The sequence below is a fragment of the Leptonotus elevatus genome, chromosome 2 (genome assembly GCF_054856555.1).
Source record: "Leptonotus elevatus isolate MCC_2025b chromosome 2, RoL_Lele_1.0, whole genome shotgun sequence".
Taxonomy (NCBI): Eukaryota; Metazoa; Chordata; class Actinopteri; order Syngnathiformes; family Syngnathidae; genus Leptonotus; species Leptonotus elevatus.
Genome location: NC_141240.1, coordinates 3,368,484 through 3,379,886, shown reverse-complemented (window position 1 = coordinate 3,379,886; position 11,403 = coordinate 3,368,484). Strand labels below are relative to the sequence as shown.

The 11,403-nt window shown below is 40.5% G+C and overlaps 1 protein-coding gene across 1 annotated transcript in view; it reads left to right on the top strand.

Moving 5' to 3' along the window:
* The first annotated feature begins 206 nt into the window (after positions 1-206).
* LOC147178174 (uncharacterized) overlaps positions 207-11,403 on the top strand; it is a 23,883-nt gene continuing 12,686 nt past the window's right edge. Inside the window, exons 1-2 of the mRNA XM_086068732.1 lie at positions 207-608; positions 8,982-9,196. Coding sequence (XP_085924858.1) covers positions 582-608; positions 8,982-9,196 — 242 coding nt within the window. The 5' untranslated portion in view covers positions 207-581. The remainder of the gene's footprint in view (positions 609-8,981; positions 9,197-11,403) is intronic.

The following is an 11,403-nucleotide window of genomic DNA, read 5'->3' as shown; positions in this document are numbered from 1 at the left end:
CTACTAATAATAATAATAATAATTATACAGGACCAGATCAGCCTGGAATAGCCCCACCGTTCAGTGGGTGTCCCTAATTTCCCAATTGCCAATCTGCTCTTGGAACACTTCAACCAGAGCAGTAAGAGCTTATTGCTGTCGCTGTCAAAATAAAAGTCATTTGTGAGGCGTCTGTGTCGGAAGATGAAGAGGAGGAAGATGAGGGAGAGAAGGACAAGAGACGACGAGCAGTGAGGGATAGAGAGAAAAGACTGAATGGATGTTTACAGTGATGGTGTTTTCGGCCAATCACAGCATGCGGCTATCATCTGGGCTTTGTGATTGGATGTTGGTCAGAGGCAGAGAGAGGAGTGGAGTGAGGAGGAGGAACTGCTCTTCATCATCTATGCTTCCTGCGATGGAATGCCTTGCATGCAGCACCATCATGGCGACTGCTTTTTCCCACCCGGAGGAGCAAGACTGAGCGACCAACGTCGTGGATTCTTCTCCCTGCTATTCCTCCCCCTGTCCGCTTCCTGCTCACCCTCCTCCTCTTCCACCTTGCCATCAGGACATCTCGTAAGACCTGGCCTGCTGCCAGTATGGGGTGTCACCTCACTCGGACCAAGGTGAGTGACCTCTTCCAGTGAGAAGATCAACTAGGAGACACGTTTCTTTGGATACTGCTGGAATTGTCATTACCATGGAAACAAGGTTTAATATATTGTCCTGAAATCGCTGGTGGTGGTCACATGCAATACGTCTGAGGAAGCCTTTTTTCTCCGTCACTTTGGTACCTTTCTCAGATCAGCATTGAAATTCTCAATACTGATTGTTCATATCATTGTGTACATATTATCTCTCTCTCTTTCTCTCTCTCCCTCTCTCTCTTTCTCTCACTCTCTCTCTCTCTTTTTATTTTAACAAGTTGCAAACGCTTTGGTTCGCCCATGCAAATTATTATGTACAGTTGTTATTACATTATGAATTGCTTTTGTCATGTTGATCAAAATGTATTATAGCAAGTCTTCAATTGGCTGAACAAGTTGTCATAAGATGATAGGCATATTTTTTATACATTTCCATTAGAATTATTTTCCCCAGGTGAATCTTGATGTTTTCTAACTGTCTGAAGCAGTCGCGCAAACAATGATGAACTAGATTTACTTATATATACTGTATATAGCTAGCCGGAGCACAACGCACTGTTACAATGTCTAACAATGGAAGGGCAAACAATTGGATGGGATCAACAGCCAGAGACAATAAGATGAACAAGAGTGAGGCTGTGATGCACAGTAATGGGAAAAGTACTGACATTTTTCTACTTGAGTAAAAGTACAATTACTTGTGTAAAAAACTACTTTAGTAAAAGTTAAAGTACTCTCTCAAATAATTACTCAAGTAAAAGTACAAAAGTGCAGGCTTTGAAATGTACTTGATGAGTAAAAGTAAAACATTTTTTACTGTACGTTCCTCCTACTTCCCATCTCTGGTGATACAAGTGAGTTGAAAGGCAAAACAGAGGAAGAAGCAGATGAGGCCGAAGACAAATGTGCATTCTTGATGAGATAACACAAGACACTTGTAGACCACATTCTAAATCATGGGATTGGAGGTTCAGGAAGACTGCACTGTAATTCCTAAAGCACTGTGTGTACAGTTTTACCTCATGAGATAGTCCTGGGTTTGCATTTCTACTGTTTTTGTTTTGTTATCCAGCGCTGTCTTTTCTTTTCTGTATCGCAATGAGATGGCCTGTCAACAAATTCAAGCACAAACCGTAAATGTAAATCTTGTCTAGTCTCTTGCAGTAAATCTCTAATGCCTGGGACACACAGCAAGATTTTAAAATTGTCGGTAGACTTCTAAAATCTAAGAGACCCACACATGATGATGATAAAAAATCATGGGCAAAACCGTTTTGAACGTAGTGTGTGGTGTGCAGCCACATGGCAAAATCAACACATCACACACGAACCAATTTCACTCTTGAATATTTCCTGGTCGAATGGGAAATCTCGGAAAACCTCTTGAGATTAAAGAGCCCGTGTCACGATATTTTAAGCCCTTGCACGATATAACGTAACGATAACGATTATATCTTACCTTTGGCATAGTGCCGATGTAATTGCTTATGAAATAAGAGCCATTTTGGTGGCTACTAGAACTCTATTATTAGAACTCTAACGCCGCCTCTCCCCCGTGCGGTTGCCGCACCCTTTGCATGACATCGTTCTAAGATGGCTGGCCGCTCACAAAACGGTAAATATGGAAGAGCATATTGTAGCGTTTAAGAAAGCAACAACTCTTGTCTTGCCTCGTCAGTAGCACCTTATTTTTCATTAATTTCCCACAATAATCACGCCATTTTAAAGTTATTTTGTCAGTCAGGACGCTCCGAGCGCGCCATCATTGGACATGCATGCACGGGAAAGTGCAAAGAGGTGTAATTTTAAAGCAGCCAGGTAGGTCAGCGCCTTGACTGAGGTGGCCTTTCATAGCGCCTCTTCCCCGGATACGCTTGTTGGGTGTCCTGCAGGCTGCTTGGAGAAAGCGAGCGTGTGTTTAGTCTGCAGGGGCGGTACGGAGGTGGGTCCTCAATTGTCTACGTAGATAAGTGAGGACCCAGTCATTTTCTTGGGTTGGGAGGGGCTGGTGCTTGGAGAGCAAGAATGAGCATGAATGCTCAGAGATGGATGAAGTGAGGAAAAGAGGAAAACACCACCATAATTTTGAATCATATGGGCCCTTTAAACATGACTTCAGAGTAAACAAACATGACGAACAGGAGGTAGTGGCAATAGTTTGTGATTTGTTTTAGCAGAAAATGCGACAAAAAGAAAAGACGTTGGTCAAATGAGTAGAGACAGCGTTTACACGGGCTGTACCTGCCACAGAGTGATATAGAGACTGGCCATCACTGCACTCGCTGAGCCAGAGGGGAGGCCGGGGTGGCACGTGCCCCTGCTCAAATGTGATTGGACTCCACAGGCACCAAATGATTGACATATCACTGCACCGGCGCAGTCTTGCAATGCAGCCTGCCAGCATTTTTAGCAAGCAATGGCAATGTCATGTTGGTTTCCCCGTGAGACGTGAGTGACTGTTTAAAATAACTTTTACAGTATGTTCAGATAGATTGCACATGCTAAAAATAAATACATGAGCGTGAACAGGAAACAAAACTACGGAGCGGCCTTCCAAATTGAAAGCATAGATGTCAAAATAAGATATTTAAACATCACACACAAAACAGCTTGAAGAATACTTAACACTGAGTATATATATGACCTAATGTTTTTAGTCTAGAATTGGGGGATTTAATAACATTAATAACATTAAGTGGCTGTAAATAAAGTAGTAGTATGAGGAACAAATAAAAAATGTTATAGTGTGTCTGGAAAACGAAATAAGGGGACAAAATGGGACTTGTTCCTTAAACAAATTAAACAAAACAAGTGTATGCGTTAAAATTTCATTCATGTCACTGATGTTAATTATTTCCTAGACTTTGAATGTTTTGGTACATTGTTAATAAACAGCACATTATGTGCAAAAATCTCTTGCATGCTCAATATGTACTTACATATATTTCAACATTTAGAGACTCCAATTGAAATTAATTAATTATTAATCTAATTATTTGGCATAATCTTTGGATACCCTGAAGCATCCTTGCCCCCCATTTATAAAAGTACGCCACTGTCAACAGGCTTCGTGCTCATTTGTCCTTTTAATTTAATAAAACTATCTTTTCTGTATTTGTGGATACTGGCCACTCACTGTGGTTTGCCTAATGGCTTAGTAACCCCTTTCAGACCAATAGATGTTAATTACTTTATTTCTCATCTGTTCTTGAATTTCTTTGGATCATGCCATTTTTTGTAGCTTTTTAAAATATGTTGCCTGACTTCATTTTGTCAGAAATTATCTATTTAAGTGACAAGTGTGGTCAGTGACAATGAAACATCATAAAAACTGTATTTTATGTTTATTTGGACCATTGTGAGGATAAACGGTTCTGGTTCTGGTAATGGAATGGATTATCTTTGTCAGATATGTACATTTGTTTCATAATCTCTTACACATTAAAGTAGGAATACTATGAAAAAAAGAACTTGAGAAAAAGGAGAATACTTTTCACGGCACAGTATGTTTACGTTTACGGTATGTTCATTAGTAGTTCACTTTTTTCACATGTTTATTGATCAGATTGGACCTCATTAGCATGTTTATAGGCATAGCCAACACCAAGCGCTCTGTTCATTAGCATGATATTCCAGAATTTGAAGTTGTTGTTTACTGTGTTTACATATTTATTGTTGTGGTTCACATAAATGGCTAAATTAGCATGTTAGCTTGGTGCTTTTTGTTTTTGTGATCTGTGACTAGCATAATTAAATGTTTGCTTTACATGTTCAGTACATGTTTAGAGTGGATGACAATGATCTTTACGCTAGCCCCATGGCAATGCTGTTTATTATTGTGGTGTCTGTGCATATATTGCACTGTATGTTTTCCTGCTTTGTGTGCCCTACACAATGTAAAGCTTGTTTGACGTGAGTCATTGTGACACTTTGACGTGACAGGCCTCACTTGATGTCCTTTGACAACACGATACAAATTTTATTTACACAAAGCAAAAGGCCTACCTTGCCATAAATAAATAAAATAATCCTCTGTCCAAAAAGAGAGAAAGGAGGGTGACTCATCCTCCTCCTTCTTCCTCCTCCACGTCAGCAACATAATCACTCACTTATGCAATGTTTTTATCCGGCATTTCTTTCCCATTACATGATGACGATGTTCTTCCCACTGTTATCCACTGCAAGTTTATCAACGCCTGGTTCAATTCATACCTGAAGACATCAAGGGGTGTACCTAATGAAGTGACCACATGCATGTTGAAGCTTTAAAACATGGGTTCTTAATGGGGTGGATGCCATGGACTTCCGGTTTCACACATCAGCGCTGTTTCTAGCCATTGCTGGCCGCGTTCCAACACTCGCACCCCCACCCCTGCGCCCCCCAACCGCGCGCTCCCGGCCATCGCATCTCAGCTCTCTAAAATGCTTCGGACAACTGAGACAGACACACTACACACTCGCACCCATCGGCGAAAACGCGCAACCGAGGGGCACAAAGGCGGAAGCGTAATACTGGGACGCGGCCCACACGTTGCAAGCCGGAACAGGAAACAAAGCTGATGTGTGAAAACCCATAAGTCCCGCCTCCTCCGTGGCATATACCCCATTAGAAATGTAAAAGGTCCAGAACTTTTTTTTAAAATAAGTCATACGTCCACATAGGCGCCTCTTTGATTGACTGTAAAATAAGCGAATCGGCCATCTTGAAATATAAAACTCCACCGCGGCATTTTTAATTTTGTTGTTCTGAACTGATCGGAGACTTTACTGATTGCTAGCGACTTGGTTAAAAACGACTAGCGGTGTGTTTGGTGACTCATGGTTTCTTTCCCCAATGAGCTACCCCGCTTGGTCACATATTAGTGTACCCGCGTAAGAAGCTCAACCTGCTAGCAAGCTGCACATCATGGCAGGTAATATGAATTCTGTCAAGCAAATTTTGGTGAAACAATTTATTAGTCTGCCTTACGAAGAGAAAATTGGAGTAAATAAACACATTGAATGATTCGCCCACAAAAAAATGAGCTTACCCTCCGTGAATAACCAGCGGCCGGCCACTGGCAAGGACCCCCTTAGTAGTCTAACAATATGCCCAATGTAAAATACACAAAATCAGCACTGAACTAAATCAAGCAATGAAGAATTTACAACAGGCCCCGCCCCGTACATTTGTGAGTGCATTTTTCATCCACTTTTTTTTCATCCATTTTTCATGCCATCAAACAACAACAAAAAAGGTAAGGTCTTTTTTTATTGTTTAAATACTGTACAGAGTGTACATGATTTTACATAAATAGAAATTAAGTTAAATTAGAAATAAATTCAAATAGAAATGTTCTGTTTTTCGAGCTTGGGAACGGATGAATTCCATATACATTACTCCCTATAGGAAAAAATGTTTCGGAGGTTGGACAAGTCAGACTTTGAACACCTCACAGTAACAAATTATGTTCAAACTCCAAGGTACTATTGTATATTATAAATGTTGAGTTTTCCCTTTACAAGATTGAAAATTAAATATGTCAAGTAATAACACTGTTTTTAATATACAAATGTTATTTTTTTAATTAAAAACAATTAGCAAATGTTAAGTGAAATCCTGAAAATACTCTTTTTTTTTTAATATAAATTAAGTAAGTCAAAAAGATTACTCTTTATTTGTTTTTATATAAAACAAACTTTGTTCTTAAGAACACACTTCCGTTAAAAGCAGTACCTAACAGTTAGGGGTGACCGGGGCTAGTATAGCGGGTAAGTTGTCACATTGCAATTTTCTTCTCCACCAGAGGTCACAACAAAAAAGTGTATTTTTTTTTTTCGTATAAATGGTCAGGGGTTATGTACTGTCTGAGAAGAGAATAGCACATTGTGAGCTGAGATGAGTGCCAGTTACCTGTTTTGCACAACCTAAAGTAACAAATTTAAACTTCATATACTTTGAAACAGACGTCGTACACAGACAAATTCTAGCAACAAATCATGTGGACTCGTTAGTGGACAGATTCAGGCATCTTGTCATGCCTCAGTCACTGCTCTGTTTTAAGCTAACTTTAAATTAGAGCAATATTAGCTAACATGGTAGTTTGGGGCAACTTGTCTTAGTCATTTTCGGGTTTGATGTCACATATGCCAAGAATGGACCAATGAAAAATGGACCTCTATTAACTTTGTTTACGTATGCTAGAATTGTTCTTCAGATGATGAGTCTGAAGAGTGACGAAATTAGTTTGCCAGGTTTTGTTTCATTGTTTAAAAATTGATTTCCAGTTGTTGGAACTACAGTATGCCCACGTCAGGACGGGTTTAAGTTTCATGATGAACCATCCATCCATTAACCGGAATGTTTATTTTTATTTAATTTAATCTCAAAATGTCAGTTTAAGGGAAGCAACACAGGCATTTGAGGCTAAGAGCTATGACCTATATGCCAGCAGTTCCTAAGGACTTAAATCTCATATTTTATGTTAAAGCTTGCTTAATGACTATTTTAAATTTTCAAGATCAATGATAAACAATTTTCTGGCTGTAAAAAACAAACAAACAACAACAACAACAAACAGGAGAACAAGGATAATGTTGTCCTTGTTTTATTAGTTGCAAAATCTAATGTATAGAGTGGCCTATTGGTGGGGCAACATGTCACATGTTTACTCCCTCTATTTGATGGCTTATAACTCTGCACTGACACAAAGTATAAAAATGACATGAATCCCAAAAATATACCTAAGACTTTGGTCTTTCATCTGGTATACATTTTGTTTATATATGATGTATTGATTGAAAGAAATATCTAAAAGTATAAAAAGTGATACAACTCGCCCCGGTCTCCCCTACTGACAGTACAACTAAAACAAAGCAACAAAAAAAAAAAAGCCATTTCATTTTGGGGCTCTGGATAAAGGAATTATATTGCCACTGTTTACTTGTTCATTATCCTCCATGTACGGGGAAGTAGTCTGCTAACCAGTTAACATTTGAACAAGTCATGAAAATGTAAAGTAAGTTGTGTGGTAAAACTAAGATAAAAAGACTTACTCTCTGAGTTCTACTTGGGAGGTGGCTCTTTTAATGTCATCATCAACTTTCACCATATAGTGAGTGGCCAGGACAGGACCATTTGTGATGTTACACTTTCTGTTGTATGACTGTCGTCACATTTTTTTGCCAATGCTGGATCCAATGCTGTGATGTTACAAAAAATAAAATGTAGTAATAATATTATGAGATGATGTGTTGAGATGATATAGTGAAATGAGGCAGCACAGTGTGCAGTGTACGCTTGAGGTTTAATCTGGACTCGGGCATTCCTTGCTTGGCTTGTCGCCAGGTACTCCAACTTCCTTCCACATTCCAAAAACAAAACCGAATTGTCCCCAGGTGTGAGCATGACTGGATGGTGAGTGGCGACCAGTCCATGGTGTCTCCCCTGCCTCACTGCAGTCAGCTCGGATCAGTTCCAGCTGACCTCCGATCCCAATGAGGACAAACAATATAGAAAATTGATGCACGGATAGTGAGGCAATATCGTGTATTGATATAGTGAGAAGTGAGAGGGAAATATACTGTATTTGAGAGCAAAGTGGAAACAAATGACTGAATGCCAAAGTGAGGACAAAGCGACACTTCATTTTGTGTTGCCATCAACGTGCATTGGAGCTTAACTGCGCTTGTGTGTGCCTGAGGCATTGCATAGTGAGCATAAAGAGTCAGGCAGGGTGAACGAGTGCTGCTGACCTACATCCTGTGAGTCTCATTACCATCTTAGCTTTTGCTTTGTTGACTGCAGTCGTCGCTGTGGCAACAGAAAAATCGCAGCGACTCAGGAAACAAAATGTCGCCACTACAATGGCACATCCACTTCTTCATATTTCATATTTGGAAATACATTTTAAATCTGTTCAGAACATATTTTATATTTTTAACATAATAAAAAAAATTGCTGTCAATGGCAGTAAATGAGGTTTACAAATACTTCCAAGTATTCTCTATAGATATGTCAGTTCTATTCATTTTACTGCCATAATGTGATTATGAAAATGTGGTGATATACAGTGACACTCACAGTCAATCCAGTTGGCATCAGCGTTGTGCAGTAGCTAATGCAATCAAAATACATACAGTATCTTGTTTCTTGGCAACCATGCAGGTATGTTGCGATTAAGTCATTCTTTCTGTTAATCTCAGAGAACGTTTCGTTCTGTGTCATGCCAAATGGTGAATCCACTCAGAGAGCGAAGTAGGCCATCTAGCAGTACATTAATGGCATGTAGCCTATTTTTTCTGCTGACTTATGGTTGGTTGTAAAGGTTGTTTTCCAGTGAGCCTCTGTTAATGTTTCGCTCTTCTTGCCAGGCTCGACAAACGACCCGCCACAGACACCATGATGAGCAGCAGCGCTTCCTGGACCAGTACGGAGAGCCAATCAGCATGCAGGTGGAAGGTAAGATGGGGCGGAGTCACAGGAGGAGGCACGTGGAGCACAGGACCCCCTCGGAGAGACACTGGGAAGCACTGAGAGACATGGGACTGGTGGAGGTTGAGGAGGGCAGAGGCAGATACAACACTAGGTATGTTGTATGTATGTAAGGTGCATACACCTTAGGAGCTTTCCCGTGGTATTTGCCCAAAAACTCAGCTGTTTGTTGTTTTGTGCTAAGCCCATTGCCTTGTTTAATAGAAAAGTAATGCTGCAACGCCCAAAAAAACTAAAAACATCGTGGAGTAAGTCTTATAATTGAATTGATGTATGGCAAATCATCATCATGTTGACGACTACTCAACTCAACTTTCAGGGATCCCAGCAAGGAATAAACAAAAGGCCCCCGTGTGATAAAATTGTTATGGTTTTTTATGTTTTTTTTATGCTAGAACATACAAAAGGCTTTGATGCAGCTTCTGACCTGAAGAGGTCTCTTAAAGCAATGGTAGTTATTTAAAAAAAAACGGTCAGCAGGTGGTAGCAGAGTATAATAGATCAGCCAGGGTCATGTTGCAACAAGCTCTTTTTCCCAGTGTTTTCAACCGGAATGTGAATTATGACAAAACTTATATTCTAATGCTAATTGCTGCAAAACGGAAACAGATGCATATTTCCAATATGCCATCTTCGACAGTTTTTGCAGAGAGATGTATGTCTCTTGTTTTTCTGGAATCTTTGTTTTTGAAGTCCGAGTGTTGGTGACATAGCATATGTCACGTGGTGTGTGTGTGTGTGTGTGTGGTTGCTGTGATGCGTGGGTGTTGGGGTCACATGACAGGTGATGTATGCCGGGAGCTTCAAATAGACACGCTTCCTCATAGTAAGTGTGATTGAGTGGAGCTGGATAGCCGTATGACGACACAAACGCATGGCACATGAAATGTTGAGCCGCATGGCATTGCTCCGCCATTCAAGTTGTGTGTGATCGTGAAAGGCTGATTAAACTTAACAAAGAGCATTCAAGACTCGTGCCTCTTGACAAGCCGACATTGCGACACAGCGCGTCAGCAAGTACAGGACCCACCGTCTCTCTCTTGGAAGCGACAAGGAAGCTTGGAGTCGCTACACCGAGAATAGATGTTCTGAAATCTTGACGTGAGGCACGCGAAGTTTAAACATATTTGAGTGTGGCACATCAGCGGATGTGAAGCATATTTTGGACGGCCAATGTTATTCATTTATCATAATCTTCAATTGTAGAATTAGATTAGAAATTTAGCTATATTCTAATGCAAATTGCTGCAAAACAGAAACAGATACAAATATACTTTTTTTCCTTATGAAAGAAGAGACTAATCTTTATTTTGGTAGGTTCCATGTTTTTATAGCAATATAACAGAATATTCTGTGGGACTTGCAGAATCAGTCAAAAATCCAGTAAAACGGGGAGCGAAGGGGGTTGCTTCAGTGAAAATGGCTGGGAGTGAATGAGTTAGCTTGGTTCAAATAATCAAAACTGTTGCCTCAGTGCAACACTTGCACTGCAATATTGTGCAAAGGAAGTTACGTGATGTGTACAAGTGAACAGTGTGTGCCGTGTTTGACGAGGTCCAATCGAACCTCAGCCATACGCGCACTTTACTTCTGTGAAACGAGTTATAAATATTAAAATACATCTATCGCCAAAATTGAGGCAACTTATAACTAAATAGTGGGTCAACTCCAATCACCAGCTAACATTAGCATAGAGCAGGGCTATTCAATTACTAATTCAGCTGGGCCAAATTTTCTAATCAAGAAATGTAGCCAGGCCAGACACATTAGGCACCCAGTAAACAGCTGATAAGGACACATTTCAAACCAATACGGATGAAAAATAGTCACTTTTTATTCATCTCTCTTTTACATTTGGAAACATGGCAAAGGCATATAAACACAGCATAAATCACAATAGCAACGCTATTATTGACCAGAACCAGTGATGTTTTTTTCACTTAAATATATCCATCCATCCATTCATTATCTACCGCTATATCCGGGGTCGGGTCACTGGGGCAGCAGTTTTAGCAAGGAAGCCCAGATTTCCCACTCTCCAGCCATTTCAACCAGCTCCTCTGGTGGGATCCCAAGGCGTTCCCAGGCCAGCCGAGAGACATAGTCTCCCGCCGGTGATACATGCCTGGAACACATCTCCAGGGAGGGGGCCAGGAGGCATCCGAACCAGATGCCCGAGCCACCTCAACTGTTAACTCTCAACGCGGAGAAGCAGCGGGTCGACTCTGAGTCCCTCCCGGATGACCGAGTTTCTCACCCTATCTCTAAGAGGGAGCCCGGACACCCTGCGGAGGAAACTCA